The following is a 23,537-nucleotide window of genomic DNA, read 5'->3' as shown; positions in this document are numbered from 1 at the left end:
GTGAGATGTGTTTGTTTAAGACACCCAGCCAATGGTAACTTCTTACAGCAGTCTGAACTAAGACAGGTGCTCACAAATAAAAGTTCGTCTTAAAAACTATTTTCTTACAATGACTTCAATATTTTTTATTTCCTCAGTTTACAATGATTTCAGAAAAGATTAGAAAGAGATTAATATATTCAGAGAATCAGACCCAGTAACAGTTATTAAAAAGAGCTTATTTTGATTAAAATGTCATTAATTGCTGATCTGTGGCTTCTCTTCATAAGCAGTTGGCTGTGCACAGGAAGGGCCTGCCTTCCCTGCAGGGCCCTGAAATCACAGACTCCAGCCTCCGTCGATGACCACGGGGTTACCTGTGATGTAGGCAGACTGCAGTGACAAACACAAGAAGACACAAGGTTAACCAAGGTTGACACAGCCTGTTTCTTCAGTTTTTCTATGACTGGGAAAACTCAACAATTTACTCTTAAGCTAACAAAATGAATTTTGAAAATCCAAATTAAATTTCAGATGATTTAGAACTGAGCATTCCTGTGATCCAGAGCTAAGTGGCTTCTGGCTGGCATCTGAGCACATGACACATGCTAAGCAGGGTTGGCTGGGTGTTTGGTCTCAGAATCACAAAATTAAGGACTAATGATATACAGCCATCAACAATTTAGGATCAAGTGCAGGCTGAAACACCATATTTTTATTTTGAAACAGAACTACTGAAAACTAGTTGAGTTTTATGTCATAAATAAATTTCTGAATGTAAGTGTGTCAGTCATAAAGCAGTCATATAATAGCCAAACAGTTTTTAAAAATCTCACAAATATCATATATGTTCTTGACCAATACATATAAGTAATTTCAGGGGCAGAGGTGTACTAAGTGTGTTTTTAATACTTATATGAATAATAATTACTATAAACTACAATATCATGAAAATATTATTCCATTCTAGTTTGACATCTACATCTGTATAAAACAAAGGATTATAAAATAATTATTGTTTGTCCTCACAAAAGTTTTCATTTTCCAAAGAATTAGAGTTGAGATGATCCTTGAGGTAGAAGTTTAAAACATTTTTAACTTAAAATGGATAATTTGTATTCTTGGTTTTAAATTCACCCAAAGCCTGAAACAATGGAAGCAGAAAGAAGGAAAGGCATCATTAACACTAGTACAGCAATTTTTTTTTAGAGAAATCTTTTTAATTTTTCATTTTATTTTATTTTTGACTGGCAGAATGGACAGTGAGAGAGAGAGACAGAGACAAAGGTCTTCCTTTTCCATTGGTTCACCCCCCAATGGCCACTCTGGTGGTGCACTGAGGCCAGTGCACCGCGCTGATTCAAGCCAGGAGCCAGGTGCTTCTCCTGGTCACCCATGTGGGTGCAGGGCCCAAACACTTGGGCCATCCTCCACTGCCCTCCTGGGCCACAGCAGAGAGCTGGACTGGAAGAGGAGCGACTGGGACAGAATCCTGAGCCCCAATCAGGACTAGAACCCGGTGTGCCGGCGCCACAGGCAGAGGATTAGCCTATTGAGCCGCAGCGCCGGCCAGTACAGCAATTTTAAACGTTCAAAATAGGAGCATGATGATATAAAGTAGGAAAACTAGGGGGTTACTAATCACTTTAGCAAAGAAATGGCCCCAACTTCTTTGAGTTCTTTTAAAAGGCAAGCTCTCTGATATTTATAGGAACTCTTCTAGGCCCCTCTAAAAAGCCCAAGTTCCTTTTGCTCTTCATTTCAAGCCACAATATTTTCAAGTATTTGGTAACCCAAGTTCTGGCTAAACAAGAGTAACGTTGCTCATCAGCGATACCTCCAAATCAAATAAGCTTTTCTGAAAGTCTGGATTCAGAGAAACCCAAGGGCTACCAACGCTCACGGCATTGATATCTGTCTAGCCATTTCCCTAGCTACTAATAACTGGTGACAACAGTCTGAGAGGCTGTGATTCTCTGTCACCAACACTTTTCAGCCCTTGTATTTGTCACATTCACCAACCACAGGGTGTTCACCAGGTTCCTGTAAAGAGGAGCTAACTCATCAGGACCATCCCTGTTCACACTCACCTTTCCCCCTCTCCTTCCCATACATTAGTTTCCTGCTTGTGTATTATTCAAAGACAAAAGCAGAGGACGATATTCTCGTGCTCTCCATCTTATAAACATGGTTTTCGCTTTCTCATTTAGATGTCAATTAAAAATACACAATACCTGTTAAGAACGGAACTGGCAACTACAGACGCAGAGTGGAAAAAACAGAATTAGGAATTTCCATACATGATGACAAATAAGAATTAATACGAAAAAAGAGCCAGTGGAATTCTCCCAAAGAAGTTCTCAGTAAAACTAAAACAACACATATCAATTCTGTACTTCCCAGACACAGTTAAGGCTGGCTAACACACTTGCCATTGTATCTCATGTTCTCGTAATCCTGCAAAGTCATTTGTTTGACTTAGGTTTACTCAAGATATATTTTATTTATTTGAAAGGCAGAGCTACAGAGAGAGAGAGAGAGAGAGAGAGAGAGAGAGAGAGAGAGAGAGATCTTCCATCTCCTGGTTCACTCCCCAAATGGCCGCAATGACAGGGGCTGAAGCCAGAAGCCCGGACATCTTCCAGGTCTCCCACATGGGTGCAGGGGCCCAAGGACTTGGGCTATCTTCCGCTGCTCTCCCAGACATATCAGCAGGGAATTGGGTCAGAAGTGGACCAGCTGGGGCTCGAACTGGCGACCATATAGGATGCTGGCATTGCAGGAGGCAGCTTAACTCATCATTATCCACAACACTGCCCCCAACTATAATTTTAGAAATCAACTACCTCTCAGAAAATTGAGTACTTTAATTTTTTAAGTCCTCCATTTTGTTTGCTGCAAGCTTTTTTTCTTTCCTTTTTTAAAATTTATTTATTTTGAAAGGCAGAGTCATAGAGAAGTAGAGAGAAAGAGAGATCATCCATCTGCTGGGTCACTCTCCAAATGGTTGCAACTGCCAGGTCTGGCACAGGCCAAAGCCAGGAGCCTGGAACCTAATCCAGGTCTCCCACATGGGTGACAGGGATCCAAGTACTTGGACCATCTTCTGCTGCCTTCCTAGGCTCGTGCAGAGGGAGCTGGATTAGCAGCAGTGCAGCTCTGTGCTCCATTATGAGATGCTAACATTGTAAGTGACAGCTTAGCTCACTGAGATTCACACTGGCCATGCTACGAGATTTCCCTAACATATTTATTTATATTTAAAAGGTAGAGAGAGAGAGATAGGGAATAATCTACCTATTAGTTTATTTGCCTAAAATGCTCCCAATAGCTAGGGCTGGGTGAGGCTAAAGTAAGGAGTCAAGAACTCAATTTAGGTCTCCCACCTGGTGGTAGCTACCCAACTACTTGAGCCATCACCTGCTGTCTACCAGGGTGTACATTAGCAAGAAGCTGGAATTGGGGGCTGAAATGGGACTCAAACCCAGGTACTTGATAAGGGATGCTGATATCCCAATCCGTGTGTGTGTGTGTGTGTGTGTGTGTATGTGTGTTTTAAATCCCAAATCACATTTAACATCTGCATCAAATGTCCACCCTATAAGATTTCTTGACATGTGAAGTTGAATAAGGAAGCACAGAGGCTCACAGCAAAATGGGCTTTTCTTTGAATAATTTAAATCAGAATTTATCCCTATCTTGTAATGTAGGATCTTAGCATGGAAACTCTATGAGCTCTCTTAAAATGTCATTATTTTGATGAGCAAATAGTGGCCAAATGTAACTGAGGATAATGAACTCCCTGGAAAGAATGGTGCTTACTTCATCAGAAGCCAAATACACGCAGAGCAGGGCTACTTCTTCCGCGGTTGCAAACCTTCCCGTCTTTTGTCTCTTCAGGAAATCACTCAGTGCCTGTGACCACAGACCATCCCAGACATCAGTGACGTGAACTGACATATGTGCTTACCTGTAACTCCCTCAAGGGGCTAAACCCAAGAGAAATCTCAGAGGCACCAATAGCCGGCTGTCTTAATGAATCATGAACCAAAGTTAGAGTGATTCATCCATGCTTCTCAAACTATTTGTCTTGTATCAAAACCCACAGATGCCGTGACAGATCACAAAGCATTCTTTTTTTTCATTTTGAAAAGTTGTAATGAAACACACATAACATCTACCACCTTAATCATTTAGCAAGTACAGTACAGCAAATGCTAAGTGTATTCACACTGTGGTGCCACCATCACCCACCATCCAATTTCATAGCACTTTTTCTTTCACACAGCTGAAACTCTGTACTCATTAAATCATAACTCTATACTGACCATTCTCCCAATCCCTGGAAACCACTATTCTACTTCCTATCTCTAATGAATTTTTCTGTTCTACCTAAGGAGGAGGACATTTTTTTAACAAAAAAGTTGAAACACATTTGCAATTTGTATACCTCTTCAGGGTTTTCTCTGGCTTGTATTCTTTCTTGCAGAGATGGAGTATCAACTGTTCCTAAATCAAAAGGTGCATTCAGATCGGTTAATTACTTAAACTGAAAAAGAAATTCATTATTAAACTTTCCTTTCCACACAATACAACAATCAACAACATCCTTCTCCTTTGTCTTCAAATAATAGGTTCATCTCTGCCTGCCCCTCCTCTTAGGTACAACTTTTTTTTTTTTTTTTTTTAAGATATATTCATTTGAAAGGCAGAGTTACAGAGCAGCAGAGGCAGTGAGAGAGAGAGAGAGAGAGATCTTCCATCCACTGGTTCACTCCCCAGATGGGCGCAACAGCCGGAGCTGCACTGATCCGAAGCCAGGAGCCAGGAGCTTCTTCCTGGTCTCCCACATGGGTGCAGGAATCCAAGGACTTGGGCCTTCTTCTACTGCTTTCCCATAGCAGAGAGCTGGATAGGAAGTGGAGCAGCCGGGAATGAAACTGGTGCTCATGCGGGATGCTGGCACTGCAGATGGTGGCTTTACCTGCTATGCCACAGCGCTGGCCCCAATTACAACTTTTAATAACATTTCTATGATTTTTAAAAACATAAAATATGATTCTTTGTGATGCTCAGGGACTCTGAATTAATCATCCAGCACTCTCAAAGACATATATTTAGTCACATTGAATTTACATTATGATTTATAAATTTTAAGTACTTTTACATATATTATCTTAGTTAATTCTCACAATAACCTTGAGATTTAGGTAAAAGAATAAAAGCAAGGGCTCGGTTTGCTTCAATGATCTCCACACCATTCTTTCTGTCAAGTTCACGTGAGGATCCTCAGGGATCCTCCACGGCCGCCATAGCCCTTGGTGCTTTTGAGTGGTTCCTCACCATCTTGCCTGTTTTTATTGGTTTTCAATTTCTATTTTTAACTACTATTTCACATTTCAAATAAAATGCAATCTAAAATTATTTTATTTTAAAAAAGAATAATAATGACACTAAAATTTTTTAAATCCCATTTGGTTCACGTTCCAAGTCCCCCTTTTTGTTAACTCATAAAATCCATAAGTTCTCTTTGAAGGGGGCTTTTTAAATCTTTTTCAGACTAGACAGACCTCTGGTGTTTGAAGCAAGTGATTTTAGTTATACCCCTAACTTCATCTTTAGACCATGCTCCTGATCTTTGATTAGAAACTCCCTTTAAAAAATGTTTATTTTCATCTGCTTGAAAGGTGGAACAAGAGTGAGAGTGCTTGAGAGATAAATTCTATCCACTGGCTCAGTCCCCAAATGTCCACTATGGCCAGGTCTGGGCCAGGCTGAAGCCAGGAGCATAAAATTCCATTCAGATCTCCCATGTTGGTGCCAGGGGCCCAAACTCTTATGCCATCATCTGCTGTTTCCTAGGATGCATTAGTAGGAAGCAGGATTAGAAATGGAATAGCTAGAAATTGAACCAGCACTCTGATATGGGATGTGGGCACCCAGGAGGCGGCTTAACCTGCTGCACCACAACACTTATCACTACTCCCCTTCTTTACTTTAGTGCCATCTGCCATTTTTTTTCCAGAGAAGCTGGACATCTTAAAAATTAGGAGTCCTGACTCCTTTTTGGAGTCCTTTTTCAGGTTCTCTCTGCTCACATGTTAGAAACAGGCAATGATTTTAACATCCTGGGTAGAAATCGCCATAGCTAGATCGCAGAAGGCATTACAAATATTTTCTATTTTTGCATGACTTGGGTAATGGTGTTGATAAACTACGTGAAACAACACAACAAAGATATCTTTTACCCAGTTTTCCTCATTCCCCTTATCAACAGCCTTCTTAAAGTCCTAAATTTAACCAACAGTAACATTTCATTAGCACCAGCTTTTGGTAAAGCTTTTACAAACACTCTCTTCAAAATCCTTATTGCTTTGGGGGCGGGCATTTGGTATGCCTGTATCCCGTTTCAGAGTTCCTGGCTGAAGTCCTGGCTCTGTTTCTTCTTCTTCTTCTCCTTTTTAAAAAGATTTATTTGTTTATTTGAAAGGCAGAGTTACAGAAAGAGGCAGAGAGATCTTCCATCTGCTGGTCACTCCCCAAATGCCTGCACAACAGGAGCTGGGTTGGTGCAAAGCCAGGAACCAGGAGCTTCTTCCAGGTCTCCCATGTGGGTACAGGGGCCCAAGTATGTGGGCCATCTTCCACTGCTTTCCCAGGTGCATTAGCAGGGAGTTGGATTGGAAGCAACCAGGACTCGAACCAGCGCTCATATGGGATTCTGGTGCCACAGGCAGTGGCTTTACCTGCTCCACCACAGAGCTGGCTCCCTGGCTCTGTTTCTGATTCCAGTTTCCTGCTACTGTACACTCTGGGAGGCAGAGGTGATGGCTCAAGTGAGTTGCTGCCACCCATGTGGGATACCAGGATGGAGTTGTAGGCTCCTGGTTTTACCCTGGCTGTTGCAAGCATTTGGGGACTGAACCAGTGGTTGGAGATCTATGTCTCTGCCCCTCTCTCCTTCATTCTACCTTTCAAATAAATTTTCTAAAAATTCAAAAATATTTATAGCTTTAACAACTTCTTCCTACAGAAGTAAATGAATGTGAGACCTTAGATATGGCTAGTACCAATGGCTATGAAATAAGCAACATTCTTTGAAAAAAACAAGGATCAAGCATTCAGGTTAACTCGATTGCAACTGTACTCTGTTGTGTCCATGGCAATGATGAACACGCTGTGCCACAGTTTGCACAAGATGGGTGGAGATTGGTTACCATCAGCACCGTGCCAGCCACACTCATTACTCCTCAGCTTTTCTCCTATCACTGGCTCAGTGAGTCACAGCTACTTCCTTGTTCCAGGGAGTTGATAACATATTTTCCAACCTTCAAATAAACCCAGCTACTGAAACAGCCCCATTTTCCAAGTCATTTTGCCATATATTCCCCTGGCCATCTGGCTCCAGGAAGAGCAAGATGCAAGAATTACCAATGTGCACACGGAAACTCATCACCTCCCCCTCCCCCTCCTCCTTCTTCTCTCCCTTTCCTTTGCCCTCTCCCTCTCCTGTATTCTTCTTTCCAGGAGTGGGGGAACTTTTTTTTGCTAAGGGGCCATTTGAACATTCTAACATCATTCATGGTCCATTCAAAATAATCAATTTAAAAATTAGCCTGCGGGGTTGGTGCCATGGTGGAGTAGGTTAATCCGCCTCCTGTGTTGCCAGCATACCATAATGGGTGCCAGTTCGAGTCCTGGCTGCTCCTCTTCTGATCCAGCTCTCTGCTTATGGCCAGGAAAAGCAGTAGAAGATGGCTCAAGTGCTTGGACCGCTGCACCTGCATAGGAGATCTGGAAGAAGTTCCTGGCTCCTGGCTTCAGGTTGGCCCAGCTCCAGCCATTGCAGCCATTTGAGGAGTGAACCAGGAAATGGAAGATCTCCCCCTCTCTGTCAATGTGTCTCTATCAGTGGTAATGGGAGAGGGAGGAGGAAGAAGGGGTGGAGTGTGGGTGGGAAGTATCACTATGTTCCTAAATCTGTATATATGAAATACATGAACATTGTATAACTTAAGTAAAATAAAGTCTCTCTTTCTCTGTAAATCTGCCCTTCCAATAAATAAACAAATCTTAGAAAAAGAAATATTCAACAGAACATCTTGATCATTGAAATTCTGTAGCCTTGAATGATATTTAGTAGTTTTCCCTCTTTAAGTGAGTGGTTATCAGCAAAAGATTCAATGCGAGTTTCCTGTGGTACTTTCCAAATGACACACAGTCCTCCCCATCAACTCCTCCACATTCTCACAAGCTCTGCAGTTTGGAAAGGCCCCAGAGGTGATTTTGAGATACTTTCCCTCCACAACCCCCAATACTGGTTGTCAACAACTGACAGAAACTTTGATTCTGGGTTTGCAATGCTTGATTTCTTTTCAGAGGGCATTAAGTCTTATTGGGCACCATGTTCCATGTTGGGTGGATGAAATCAGGTGAAAGGGCAGATCTATTGGTAAATTACACTAAATTTGGCCTGAATTCAGTCTGAGATCGCCTCCCCACTTGAGTTCTTCCCTAATGAGCTGCACCTGGTTTATCAATCAACTAACTGAAGACCTAACTTAGGAGCCACTTGTGCAGCAAACAGCTGAGTTTGGGTCAATTAGAGCAGCTGAACTTCAGTTAGTTGCAGGTGGCCAATTGATTAGACTAGGAGCAACTCAGAGCTGTAACCAGTTAAGCCATCTTTATACTTCCATTTTCAAACTATAAATACTGCCTGGTCGCATTTCTGGCTGGAGTTCTTACAGCCTGTTTTGGTTCTGAGGGCTGTCCACTTTGGAATCTGTGGTGGTCTCCCTCTGTCCCCAAAATAAACTGCTAAATTTAACATGTCAAAGGTTTTTCATTGTGACACTATTTAATAGGCACATCACAGTTATTAAGAAAAAAAAAGTTCTCCTTTCTTTTATATGAGAACCAGCACACTTTTTGAGTAAAGATCCAGCAAGTCAATATTTTGGCACTCAGAGCCATTTGATCTGTGGCAGTTACTTAGCTGCCACACACAGCTAATACTCAAATTGAGTGTGGATGTGTTCCAGTAAAGCTTTATTTACAAAACAGGTGGTGGGTCAGATTTGCCCTGCAGGCCATGGTTTGCTGGCTCCCCTTTCAAAGAAGGGATAATGCCCCCTTTATAACCCATGGGCCACCCCTGGTAGCTGAAATGACTCTAGTAAACCCCCCTGTTCTGGGAGCCTCCTCTGTTCTCTATGCCATCCTTTGTGCATGGTCTGGTTTTCATTTTTTCCCTGACATTCTTGCCCTGACAAAATCACCCCGGTCTGCTTCTAAAAGGCAAGCCCTGGCAAGTTCTGTCCCTCAGCCATTTGATCCTGAATTATCCCATGCGCAAGTAGCACTTAAACCCTTTGAATCTGTGGCTTATGACCTAATGACCTAGGCTCTCCATTCCCACTTCCCACTAGACTGTTATTTTTAATAAAGCTAGGGCCTCTTTCCTTTGAAATTCTCCCAATGACAGATTGCAACACAACATGTGGCACACAAGCTTATATAGATACCTTTCACAGGAGCAAACAGGATGTCAGAAAGGACAAGTTCACTGCCTGGCAGTGCCTACCTCACCTGGGCACACACAGTTGCATCGGATTCCCTGCTGGATGAAGTCTGCAGCCACAGACTTGGTGAGGCCAATCACGGCTGCCTTGGTTGTGCTGTACACACACCTGTTCACAACTCCTGAGGGCAAAGGCATGGAAAAGCGATGGAAGGGATCACATTTAGAGTCAAAGGAACACAGGTGAGTTTCCCCAGTAGCCATTCTCATGCTTTCTCCCACCCGCCTCCCCTTTCATACAAACCGATTTCAGGTTTCTCCCTTAACAGAGCCAGTGTTTTTTGAATCTAGGAAATTATTCAGCATAGGCTCAGCTTAACTGAGATTTAGGTGTTGAGATGCTGCACATATTTAACAGCAGTTGTCTTGGTGTTTCTACTGCAGTTAGTATAACCCTTAGGCTGATTGCAAAAGAAAATAAACCAAATAACAATAAAACCAGAGGCCTCAGCGCTTCTTTGCACACTTCTCTCATGCACACTCTGTGTGTGTCCTTGCAGAGAAGGAACGGTACCTCAAGGAGCAGCTACTGCAGTCTGAACTCACAAATCCCCCTGTGCCAGATTGCGACATTATGTTCATTATATGTTGCCATCCCAGCCCTTCACTTCCCTCGACTGACTTCTCTGGGTCCGGAGGAACGTTTCTGGGAAGCATTCCTCAAATCCACCGGCAGAGTCACCCGCTCCACATGGTGGCAGCACTTCACATTGCGATTACCACACCCAAGATGGTGTTTGCCTGCCTACACTCTCCTTTAGACTGAACTCTTCTGGGGGCAAAGGCACTTTGTAGGTGCTCAATGCAACATTTTTGATGAATTACATGATACGTTTCCTTCTCTCAGCTCAATGTTCATTTCCATATTCATTGGAAGGAATGAAAGGGAAGATCAAGAAAACAATTTTTTACCAAATTTTACCATTGGTTGACATCTAGGGCAAAGGGTCTGATGGCTAAGGAACTTGATGCCCATTTTACAAAAGTCACATTGAAATTATGCACAGGTTTTAGGATCTCTGCTGTGCTTGTTCCCCAACCCATAGCCCTTGAAGCTTTGTGCCTTGAGTGTCATGATCCCCAGACAGACTGACTGACCTTTGATGCTGGAAGCCACTGAGGACATGTTGATGATATTGCCAGATTTCTGAGCAAGCATCTGCAAAAACGAAACAAACACAAAAAAGTTTCACTCTGCCAGGCTGAAAATATGTCTTCCAAAGACTGCATTCACTCATGGTTTGCAGAGTGAAACTGACCATCTTACTACCTGTTAACATTAAGCAGTCTTAATAGTGAATCTGCAATACCTTACCCCATCGCTGGGACTAGAGGGCCTGTATACACACACATACACACATGCACACACACACTAAATCACTCATTTCCAAGGGGGTTACTGCCTTCTTGTGGTACGGCAGCATCAGCAAGGCCAAGAATCAAAGCTGGGCTCGCCAGAATGTGCATGGATGTCAATCATTATGACGTACTTCTGATGTTGGGAGACCATGACACATTTACCACAGAGTTGTTGTTGAATGTCTGTGGGGGCTAGTTATTGGGCTCTCTCAAGAGATTCAAAGACTAACAGCACAGGGGCCGATGCCATGGCGCACTAGGTTAATCCTCTGCCTGTGGCGCCTGCATCCCATATGGGTGCCGGTTCTAGTCCCAGCTGCTCCTCTTCCAGTCCAACTCTCTGCTATGGCCTGGGAAGGCAGTGGAGGATGGCTCAAGTGCTTGGGCCCCTGCACCTGCATGGGAGACCAGGAAGAAGCTCCTGGCTTTGGATCAGCGCAGCTCCATCCATTGTGGCCATTTGGGGAGTGAACCAACGGAATGAAGGCCTTTCTCTCTCTCTTTCACTGTCTGGAACTCTACCTTTCAAATAAATAAATAAAATCTTAACAACAACAACAACAACAAAAGACTAATAGCACAATCCCTGCCCACAGGGAGGAGCCAATCTGAGCGACATAACCGGCATCCATGGAGTGACATCAGAGAGCTCCACAGGGATTCAAGGGGATGGCCAGGGCAGAAAAGGACCTATGTAGGCTGAGGGACACTGAGAGGAGCTCCTGAAGAGAAAGCTTGCGGGTGGAGATTTGAGAATGTGAGTATTGCCCAGAACAAGGAAATAAAAGGGTGTTTCAAGGAGAGGGTAGTACATGCACAAGGGGACTTCAAATCATTTGCAGAAAAACAGAATTAAGTTTATTTTGATGGAAAACTTTTGAAATCCATGCAGAATTTTTTCACAATACACATTTCCCATGAGCTTTTTGAGATGCTTCTGTGTAAAGGTTCCAATGGGGAAGTGGGAGGGGGACAGGTTTGGCTGGAACACAGGGTGTGGGAGGAATGAGGCTGCAGCTGTCAACAGGGGCTAAATCTAGTAACCTGGGTTTCATGCTGAAGCAGTGCCTTGGCACTGGAACGTTAGAAGTGCAGAAGTGGCACGTTCAGATTTGGGACTATAGGAGGGACCAGTGGAAGCTGATGCGGTGGCTTAGGGAAAGCTGGTAAGAGCAGGATTGCAGGAACATCTGAAGGTGACAGAGGTGGAGATCGCTGGAGTAGGAGGGGCTGGACTCCACATGTGGTAACTGCAACAAGGGGGAGCCTCGCCAATGTAGGACAGTTTCCTAGGAACATTTCCTATAGAATTCCGTTACCTCCTACAAAGGGTACACAGCAGGCAATCAAAAACTTTTGATGAAATGGAATCTTCTGGGGCTGTTGCTTTGATGTAGTGAATGATGCCGCCATCTGTAGTGTGGGCATCTCATATGGGTACTGGTTAGAGTCCTGGTTGCCCCACTTCTGATCCAGCTCTCTGCTATGGCCTGAGAGAACAGCAGAAGATGGCCCAAGTCCTTGGGGCCCTGCACCCACGTGGGAGACCCAGAAGAAGTTTCTGGCTCCTAGATTCAGATTTGCCCAGTTCCAACCATTGCAGCCATCTGGGGAGTGAACCAGTGGATGGAAGACCTCTCTCTCTGTCTCTCTCTCTCTCTCTCTCTGAACTCTGCCTTTCAAGTAACAAAAATTAAATCTTAAAAAAATGCAGATTGCTGGGCCCTGTCCTGCACCTAAAAGAAGATACAATGAAAAAAATCTGCTATGATTTAAAAAAAAAAACTATTTCCAAATGAACTAGTATTTTATGAGTTAGAATGCACATGCACATTTTCAAGATAACACAAGTACGTGTAAGGGCATGGATACCCACGAATGTTTTGGGGAGCAGCCACTGAGGGAAGTGCTGGCTCTCTGGTACCAACTTCTTAGTGAATTCCCTGACAAGTCAGATGTTAATAAAGAACAGAGCAGGAGATGGTGGAGCATGAGAGAGCAGTGAAGCGTCTGGGGGAGAATGACTGGAGAAGAGAAGGAAGCCCAAGGTATGTTTATTATATCATGAAAATCAAGTCAGTAAGTTTCTAAAAGGAAAAGCTCTATAGGCAGTATCAGGGCTCTAGAGAAAATATTACTTCCATTCAGGTGAGTTTCTTAATCAGTTTGCAAAAAAGAGGTGCAAGAACACAGCACGTGGATGACTGGATGGATCCGGGGAAAGGGTGGCTAAGCTGCTGTGTGTCTTTGTGGTAATTTCTTTTTTTTTTTTTTTTTTTTTTTTAATTTTTTGACAGGCAGAGTGGACAGTGAGAGAGAGAGAGACAGAGAGAAAGGTCTTCCTTTTGCCACTGGTTCACCCTCCAATGGCTGCCGTGGCTGGTGCACTGTACCCGGCGCACCGTGCTGATCTGAAGCCAGGAGCCAGGTGCTTCTCCTGGTCTCCCATGTGGGTGCAGGGCCCAAGGACTTGGGCCATCCTTGTTGTAATTTCTTAATTACCATTTTGATACCCAGTAACTAATTGTACCTCAGAGCAGAGGTCCACAAAGCCCCCAAAGCATTATGTTCAATAGGCTTAGAAGATACAAGGGGAGGCTGAAATGTCCCAACCACCTCAAGGAAGACAGTGGGTGGGAAAATACTGAACAAAACTGTTTTTCTACAACATGAGTGGGATCATAATGAAATGGGGTCTTCATAAAAAAGACAAGAATAGGGGCTGGCGCCGTGGCTCACTTGGCTAATTCTCCGCCTGCGGCACCAGCATCCCATATGGGCGCCAAGTTCTAGTTCCGGCTGCTCCTCTTCATGTCCAGCTCTCTGTTGTAGCCCAGGAAGGCAGTGGAGGATGGCCCAAGTGCTTGGGCGCCTGCACCCGCGTGGGAGACCAGGAGGAAGCACCTGGCTCCTGGCTTCGGATTGGCGAAGTGCGCTGGCCATAGCAGCCATTTTGGGGGTGAATCAATGGAAGGAAGACCTTTCTCTCTGTCTCTCTCTCTCACTGTCTAACTCTATCTGTCAAAAAAAAAAAAAAAAAAAAAAAAAAAAGACAAGAATATTAGTAATGGATGTGTATAATAGTGTTGAAAACTAAGCCTTAGAATTCCTCTTTGCATTCCAATTTAGCATATAACACAGCCTATTTTGATTACATATAGAAGACATGTAACTCAATTTCACATATACAGATGGGATATTAGGTAGATTCAGTTTCCAGTCTTCTGAAATGCAACCGTACCATGGGAAGAACCTTAGAAGAACCATAGTCACTGAGGCTATGCTCAGATGGCCCCTCGCACTGTGCCACCTGCTCAACCCAGGTCCATCTGCTTACTCTGGATCCTGTGGGCTTTGACCCCTTCCATGCTGTCTTCCCAACACCAGCTGAGTACCTGCTGTCAGGGTGTGATGCTCCTCCTGGCTCTCCATGCAACAGATTCTCCCAGAAACTCAAGTAGAGGCTAGAAAGACCTCTGAAGAGTCCCTCTGGCTGTTGATAGTCTTGCTCTGACCCAGCCCTTCTGTTCTCATTGGCCAGTTCAGCTCCTAACAATGGCAGACTTTGGCCACTTTGGTCTTCAGTGGTTCAATGCCTGACCTCCATCTGGACTGACAACTTTGATTCCTTTATTCATTCAACAAATATTTGCTAAGGACTCTTCTAAGATTCAGCACAAATCCAAACAACAGAGACATCCCCAAATCTTTGCCCTAACAGAGCTTCTCTTCTAGTGGACCTTGGGTTCTGTATTGACCACTTCTTTAAGCATTTTCAAGCTGTTTTTGGTCTTTTGACTGATCTTCCAGTCTTGGAATGTTTTTCATTGAATCTATCCATGAGAAAAAGTTTCCTACAAGTGTTCTTATGTTTAGAACACATGACCTATGAGATCTGCTGTAAGACTAAATTCTGACTTCCCTTGGAAAGTTCTAACTGGCATATGTGCATCTTAGTTGATGATACAGTAGATCCTTGATACTTAGGACTGGAAGTGACTGTATGATATGTTACTTCAATGTTTATTTATTTCTAAAAAATGTTTAATTATATGAAAGGTAGAGAGGAACAGAGATAGGCAGACAGACAAGATGGAGTCAGTGAGCTCTCATCCACTGGGTCGCTCCCCAAATGCAAATGCATGCAACAGCTGGGGCTGGCTGAAGCCAGGAGCCAGGAACTTGTTTCAGGTCTTTCACAGAGGAAGAAGGGACCCAAGTAATTGAGCCATTAGTGCTGCCTCCCAGGATGTGCATTAGCAGGAGGAGGCTGGAATTAAGAGATAAGCTAGGATCTAAAACCAGGTATACTGACATGGGATGTGGGTATCCCAACAAGTGTGCTAGGCCACACATCCATCCCTACCCCAATTTTTAGATGGAAAAAATAAACACTGAGATGCTGCAAGTGTCATCTCCAAGGGCATCTGGTCAATTAGTAACAGAGCACAGGCTGTGCCTAAGAACTTCTTGGCCAAGGTCAATTTAAACAAGTGGCATGAAATCCTTCTAATTCTACATCCCTTCCAGTTATGAATATCTCTTGAGTATTTTTTTAACAAATGTGTATTACTGGTTCATATGAATTATTGCTAAGATGATTTAAGTCATAGGCAAACTCAATAATTTGTAAGTTGGTATTGTATACTTCAAAATTTAACACCAGTTTAAATTTCAGCTCCACTATGACCCACCCAACTTCCTTAACTAGTAATTTACAAAGCACTTCAGACAGGAAGTTGACTGGTTTTGCAAATGAGTCTCATGCATGTGTAAGAGTTACCTACTGTGCTCCGAGCTTCCCCTTTCACCACAGCCTCTGCTCCATTCCCACAGCCTGTGCTGAAGATTTGTCTTCACAAAACACATTCAAGTTCCATATAACATAGATTCTTATAAACTCCACCAGGAAAAAAAAAAGGCAGTTTGCCTTTGAAAAAAATTTCCTATTTCAGCACTCTGAAGGTCTGCTCAAAGATTCCTTCTAGGCGCTAAACAAGTAGATAAAAAAATATCCCTTATTACGGGGTCACTTTCTCTAATTTTCCTTTTAATATTTACCTGGATCTTTCTTGACATTAGCTTGAGTATTGAGTGCACAGTATCAGCCCTGCTGTGCCATTCACAAAGCTGTTCTTCCCCGAGTTGGATGGCATGTCATATGGTTAGTCATCTAATAAAGTTGGAATTGCTATGAAAACCAGCTCTTCTGCATTTTATCAGGATTCAATTTACAACCTCAAGCTGCATCAGAGAGGAAATTTACTAGCCCCAACAGCCTGCCAAACCAGAATGCACAGGTCAAGAGTCAGCCTGTGAAGGCAGGTAGGTTTCCAGGAGGAGGGGACAGGTAAACCAAGACATGAGGATACATTTCTCTTTCCCTCCCTCACTTCCTTCCTTAAATCCTTAGCTTCCTCATTGCACAAGCTATGTTGTCTGCTGATACTGCCTTATAAGCTCATCTGAAGTCAGGACTGTATGTTTCTCACATATATACACCAGAGAGCCCATAGAATTGTGCTTAACAGTCAAAAAGTGCTTAATACTTGTTTGAAGATAAAATTAGAAATATTGATGAGTTGTGTGATGGCTGGAGGATTCAAAGGAAGCAGACCCAGGAGACAGGTACTCTTCAGCACATGCTGGCTCTCGCCTGTCCAGTACCTCCACAGTTCAGCTCAAAACAGGAGGGAAAGGAGAATCTTCAGGGCAGAGAAATGCAATAGGGTACACATGTCTCGAGAGTGTGTGCCTAGACACTGACATTCAAGGAGAGGCTGAACTTCCAGGCTTCAAAACTCAGTTCGATATCCACTTGCTAACTGGGTGAACTTGGTGTTATCTTACTTCTGAGTTCCATTCTCCGTATAGCAGATGTGATAAAAAAAAAAAAAAAAAAAAAAAAAGCCAGCTCATAAAACTGTTCTGGTGTGGGGAGCAGGGCCTGTCTCCTGCAACATGGCGAAATAAGTACTGAGACTACCGAGACTAGACTAGACCACTGAGACTATTAAGACTAACTCTATGCATCTGATCTCCCATCATATGGCGCTGAGAGTAAACAAATCTTACACAGCTGCTTCGTTAATTAGCTGATTCCTGACCCAACCCCTTAAAAGGGGAGAGAGACAACATGGGCCGCCGCACCCACCCTGAGAGAGTAGGTCAGAGAGCTCCCCGGTGCCGCTCCTCTGCGAAAGCAGGGGAGCGGCGGGGGGAGCGGCAGCAAACCCGGGAAGGGCCGGGGAAAGAGAACAGCGTCTGGTCCAGTGTCGTTCCTCCGCAAGTAAGGGAGCGACATTCTGGTCCTATGTACCTCCTTGCTGGTGCCTCTCCCCAAATACCAGAATGGTTAACTCCCTCACTTCTTTCTGATCTCTGAAAATTTCACCTTATAAGTGAAGTCCAGGAGGGCCTGGTATATAGAAAGTGCTTAATAAATGTTCTTTAAATGGATGGACTGGCAGGCTACAGAAATTAATTTTAGTCAATGTCTTCATGCAAATATTCCGTGCACGTTCATTATTAGCTTAGCTGTTACCACCCTTCAGCACACTGGAAGATCTTTTTCTGGGTGTCCAGCAGGGAGACCTCACAAGGTGCTCATCTTGGTGACAGTGGTTGTCTTACTTTGGGAAGGAAAGCCTTGATCATCAGGTACATGCTGCGGACGTTGAGATTCATTGAGAAGTCCCAGTCTGCTTCCTCACAGTCCAGGACGGTTCCATGATGGACAAAACTGGAAGAGTGGATTAAAGAGAAGAAAAAGATTGCCATTAAAGAAATTTCTGATCCATTTGAAGATAATTTCTACGGTCACTTTTTGATTTAGATCATTGTGTTCTTCCTTTGCCCAATCTTTAAAGAATTCAAACCTAGTCTCACTTAGTGCAACAGGTTAGTAAGAGTCCTGAAAACTAAGACTATTTGCTATCTTAAAACAACATTATTTAAAAAGAAGAAGGCAAGGGTCTGGGGTCAGCAAACATGGAAGCTCTACCAGCTGCACTGGAACACATCAACACCGCCACAGATAAGCAACAGATAAGCAACCAATAACAGACCTGAACCTGTGACCTGTTTAACGCCTATTTCCAGAGCAACAGTGCCCTCAGGTGGCACAGATTTAGCATTCTCAAGGGAAGTCAAAATTGCAAGGAAAACAAGTATCTCAGTAACTCCTGGTAGCAGGGTAATATTGCTACTTGTAAGATACTGAGCAAACAGGCAGAATAAAACATTACCCTTACAATAACTTCCACTATTCCTGAGGTCACAATTCCTCCACGGAGCTTTCAAAACACCGGAATGTTTATTGATTTTCTTGGTTGTGTGGCCCAAGCACCGTGGTATTCACACTTTCAGTTCAGCTGTAATGTCAGCTTCTTGACAGTGAGAATTACATATTCTGCTTCTACATCTGCTACACTGCTGAATGTAATTATGTCAAGAACTGACTTTGCCTACTTTTTTTTTTTTAGGTATCTGGATATATTCTTATAGGAGGATGAGTAGATTCTTTAAGAGATAAATTATCATAAATTTTTACTTTAATTTTCAGATGTGGCAACACATGAGACAGCTTTGTATTAGTATCAGTTGTATGGGCTTTAACTGCCTTTTGGCACCAAGGCCATGCCAACCTCTTCAGCTATCTCATTTGCTGAATCTTATGGGTAATGAAAGTGCTACATGAAATCTAGCCATATTTCCCAGGTAACACATCATAATTCACAACGAATAATTCTGTCATAGTATCAAATAAGTTTTGAATAAAGTTTCTAGAAACCTTTCTGCAAGGAAAGTGAAATTAAAAAGGTATGAATTACCCAGCAACATTAAAGAGAACATCAAGTCTCTCAATTTCACTGGCGAATTGATCAATTTGTTTCTTCTTTGTGACATCAAGGACACGAGTTTGAATCCCTGAAAAATAGGATACAGATACACTTTACCTGCAACCACCATAAAATACTTAGCCTTGAAAATTCTCCTGTTCTGAAGTGTGAGGTGTGAAAATTGCAACGCCTATCCACTTAGGCTTCAAAAACCTGTCGGCTGTTACTGCGGTCTGGTCTTGAGACTCTCACTAACACAAATTGTAAAGTCCATGCTAGCCCCCCTCCCCCCAATGAACTCATCCCTCTCCCTCCTTCCTTCTCTATTTTCTAAATTGAACAATGAGTCACTCCTGAGTAATGAGTTTACAACAAAGTACCCCACCTGCATTGGGTGTTTTTCTCAGTAAGATAGCCAGCGGTAACACCTGAAAGTGGGCTCATTTTAACTCATTCTTTCCCCTAGAGATGTTGCTTTTTCCTTTTTAAAATGTGGCTACTAGAACATTTGAAATTACACCGCGAGGCTCATGCCATGTTACTGGAGGCCAGTGCTGGCCCAGAGAAGGACATGTAAAGCTGTCATCAACAGCACAGCAGCGGTTCACAGCAACCTGGTGGATCCTGTGTGAGCAAACAGAAGAGGGGAGCTCCAGAGCCACAGAGGGAGGCCCCAGAGGGGAAACACTGAGCACCCTGTTTTGAGCAGCACACGCTGTACACACAGAAATGTCACACTGCACTCCACAAATAGGGACAGTTATTGTTAATCAGATGGAATTTTTAAGAAGTTCACATCATAGCTGTTGTACTTAAAATGTTTTTATGCATGCAGCGTGTTGAGGGATTCAATTCCAAATTGAGAAGTTAGATCTGAAAATTCGACAGTTATAAGAAAAATCTTGTATGTCTGAGGTCAGAGATTGTTTTTGTCTGTAGGTTCACAGAATACAGGTTTGCTATCAAAGCCAGAAGCTAAAAGAAGGGCGGTGGAACCCAGCAGCTAAGGAGTTTTCTCTCAGCACGTGAATATCATTGCTTCACAGGACCTGCAGCCGCTGACCGTCAAGTGCCAGCTGCTGAGTGGCTTACCTGGGTACTTTTCCAGTTCCTGAAGTTTGGACTCATTAATATCTGTGGCTAAGACTTTGGCACCTTCTCTTGCAAAAGCCTGGAAGACAAAAAAGACAAATGGATCCTTTGTTTTTTTCATTGAACTCTCATGAATGGAAAGTGATTTGGTCTTTTCCCTTCTTTATCATATATTCATTGTTGTTTTCTCCATAAAATAGGGTAGAATTTCAAACTAATCTCAACTCATGCCTTCTCATTGTTACTAATTTTATCATTAATGAGATAAACTTGTGAAGCATTTGTGCCTTCATCTGCCTCATGGGGAGTGACTTCTATCTTCTTGCAACTTAAGACAACAGAAGCACAAAAGTTAAGTAAAAAAAAAAAGTAGAACAGAATTAAAAAACCATGGCTTGTGGCCACATAATTCAGTAGCTCAAAAGTTAGTAAGAAAACAACAGAAGATGATAACTTACTAAGGCGGCTGCCCGGCCGATCCCCTGAGCTGCAGCCGTCAGGACGATGACTTTCCCATCCAGCCGCCCCATGGTGAAACCTGTAATTAATCTAGAGACGTCAGTATTTAATGGTTTACTTTGGAGCACAGGGTCTTGTGCAGGCAGCAACATCTAGAGAGACAGTCCAATGTGCTCCTCTGAGAAACTGAAGATGGTACCTCTGTACAAAGAAGCAGTCCCACCACCTTCTGACCACTCCTAGAATGCTTACTCTGATACCCAGCTTTGTATATCAAAACCATCTAGCACTGAACTGACGACTGGTGACAGACATTGGATTTTTAACCCAGCTTTTGGTCCCTTTAGTACCTGGAGAGTTCAGCCTCTGTGTTGAGACAGCAAGTGTGACGTACTCACCACCACCCTCCTCCCCGTGCACACATTGCTATGGCATTGTTTGTGTCTTTACTACTAGGGGCTGCTTCTAGATTTCTCTTCTGTAAACTCTCGTTGAGGTTGGCATTACCAATGGCGATGGTTTCTACTGCCCCTTGAAAACATTGATAGTTCACCTCAGAGAATCATTGACCAAAAGAGCTGGAAGAAGAAATGTCTAACACCACCATTTTACAGATGAGGAAACTGATTGGACCTGCCCAAGGTTCTAGAACCTGTCAACAGCAGAGCCAGATGTGTATATAGGCTTCCCGACTTTGCTATGAGAACACCCAACCCAACAATTCCACTGCTCTTCTTTGAAAGCCTAAGCATGTATCATAAATGCTTTAAGAGATCTAATAAGCCATTTCTAAAAGGCAAGATGGAGAAACTGACGTAGGGGAGATCTGATATGTATGAGCTAGTTGGCCGATGCTTGGTTTGGAGCTCCCAGAGCTAGAGGAATGTGTAGCAGTGAGCTGGGGGTGAGGAAAGGCCCAATGACGTCCAGATGAGGTCGTCCTTATGGGCCCAGGCTCCTGCTCTTGCTCTGCTCTGTCCTTGATGTATGCCTCTGACCTCGCACCAACTCAAAGTGGCTGCTCTAGTCCAAGGCATCACATCCGCATTCTCGTGAAAATGAAGGGGAAAACAAAACCAAAAGCCTTTCAGAGCAGTCTCTTTAACTCCAGGAAGCCTTAGAAAAGTCAGCCTAGATCGCCTCGGTCAGATCTGTGTAAGTTGGCCAGCCTAAGAGCAAAGGAGGCTAGGAATTGGAGAAGTTTGTTTCCTGGCATTTAAAAAGTAAACAGTGGTGGAGAGAAGCACAGAAACCATAATGACAACAGTGGGCCAGAGCTCGATGGGTGTTGGGTGAACCAACTTCTACTACTTGCACAAGTCACTTTTAAGATCACCCTGCTCACCTCCCTACCTGGTAGAGCACAGCTAGCCTTGCCCTCTGGGCGCATGCCACCTAGTCCTTTCTTTTCTAATGCACCTCCATTCCCTTGAGCCAAACTTTATTTTTATTTTGCTGTATCCAATGGGCTTTTCTTGATTTGGTCCAAGCCTCCCACACTGGAGCAGGGATGGAGACACTGTTGGATCAGAGAAGCAGTTCAGAGGAAAGCAACAGTGCCTAGTCACCCATGGAGCTCATTTCAAAGAGATGACGTGGCTTGCCCTGTCTTTCGCAGCTATGATTCCAAAGTCAGCCTTCTGGTTGCAGACTCAAGAGTAGACCTCTTGTGGAGCTGTCTCATGGTAACTGCTTGCCCAGCGGGGGCTTTGCCTCACAGACCCCACTCCCCAGCCCAGCGCCACAAAGGAGGGAGTGGTAATTGACTCTGAAGGCTGAGTGGCTGAGTTTGTACTGAGGCCACCGTTCTCTGTGCCTGAGCACACACTGTTTGGAAGGCTGACCACGTCCTGGAGCCACGCAGCTGTATAGCCACGGCCGAGCTGGCTGGCAAGGACCTCAGGCAGCCTCTGGGAAGCTCACCGACTGTGCCCAACCTGGTCCTCTGCCCTGCCTCCTGTGCTGGCAGATCCAGCCTTACCTAATACGCAGTTCATTTTCCCAGCATTTCCCCTAGAAAATCTATGCCCATTCAACTCTTCAGAGTCTGCTTCTAGGGGGACCAGGCTAATACAGCACGTTATAAGAACTGGCTCTGGGTCTAGCTCACAAGTCACTGCTGCCTGCACCTGTATTAGGCCATGGGACAGCTAGGCTTATATAGTGTCTGACCTACTCTGATGCACGGAACTTGCACTATCCGCCCCCCCCCCCCCCCCGCTTCTTTTGATGAGAGAGAAAATTTCACTTTAAATAGAAAAAGTTGTGAGAGAAATTCAGCACACATTTTAGGAAAGGACTGAAATCCACCATCCCCCCCAAACCTCCTACACTGGGCATTCTGTGTCATAAAGCTGTTATTTTACAACACTGGCATTAGAGAGGTGGCACATGGCACTGGGCATACTCTAGTCAAGGTCTCCCCAGGAATCCCTGGCACCCCGAGAAGCCGTCACTGGACAACTGCTGAAGCACTTTCTGCTCACTCTGAACACCAACCCCTGCCGGCCTCCCTGTCTGTCTGGGATCAGATTTTGGGCCCAGCGCCCTAGGATCAGATAAACTGCAGTGTCAAACTCCAATGGGTTTCCTAGGAAACCGAGTGTTAATATGACCTGATATAATAAAGCAAGGCGGCTTTCAATAAATCCAACGTGAAAACAAGAGAACGTTGGCTCCCTTACCCTAGATAATTTTGATAGTAGAAACACAAACAGAGTAGTTTCAGGAACTCTTAATGTTTTCAAGGGCCAGGAAGAAAAGTGTCCACTTGGGACAGCCATTGTAAAAGTTCTTTTTTCTTTGGTTACTTTTTTTTTTTAATTTTTTTTATTTTTTATTTTTTTTTATTTTATTTTGACAGGCAGAGTGGACAGTGAGAGAGAGAGACAGAGAGAAACTTAATATGCCAGAGTTGTAAACTCCTTACAAATCCATGTTTATCCTGTTTTAACAGCTAAGATTAATCCTGGAGTAGGCAACCCGCAGAACAAATCAACGTCTAAAATATAAATCCCCCCTCCCCAAAGTTTCATTTTTAAAGTATTAGGAAATCTTACCTTACAGTGAAGACTGGATGGCGTCCTCCAGATCCCTGCAGGAGCAAGGAACCTGAGACCTTTGTGCCGAAGCAAGTCCCGTGCTTATTAAAGAATCCTGGGATTTGTAGTTCAGGTTCCGTCTTCAGTACTTGAGAGTTCAGTTTCGCTTGGTTTTCAAAAGGC

At 43.7% G+C, this 23,537-nt stretch overlaps 1 protein-coding gene across 2 annotated transcripts; it reads right to left on the bottom strand.

Annotated features, from left to right (window-relative positions):
• Positions 1–99: 99 nt before the first annotated feature.
• On the bottom strand, positions 100–23,537 carry BDH2 (3-hydroxybutyrate dehydrogenase 2). Of its 2 annotated transcripts, none has more exons than XM_002717204.4 (10): positions 23,373–23,537; positions 20,313–20,392; positions 19,855–19,933; positions 18,754–18,850; positions 17,555–17,663; positions 10,661–10,721; positions 9,571–9,684; positions 4,430–4,488; positions 3,802–3,894; positions 100–372 (listed from the first exon to the last, which is right to left on the bottom strand). In XM_002717204.4, exons 2-10 carry the CDS (start codon positions 20,382–20,384, stop codon positions 319–321), a joined length of 738 nt encoding a protein of 245 aa, XP_002717250.1. In that variant the 5' UTR covers positions 20,385–20,392; positions 23,373–23,537; the 3' UTR covers positions 100–318. The 2 variants fall into 2 exon arrangements, with proteins under 2 accessions (XP_002717250.1, XP_008265764.1); XM_008267542.4 differs by having other exon boundaries at positions 20,313–20,403; positions 23,373–23,532.

The sequence above is a fragment of the Oryctolagus cuniculus genome, chromosome 8 (assembly GCF_964237555.1).
Source record: "Oryctolagus cuniculus chromosome 8, mOryCun1.1, whole genome shotgun sequence".
NCBI lineage: Eukaryota > Metazoa > Chordata > Mammalia > Lagomorpha > Leporidae > Oryctolagus > Oryctolagus cuniculus.
This window is presented reverse-complemented; position numbering and strand designations above follow the sequence as displayed.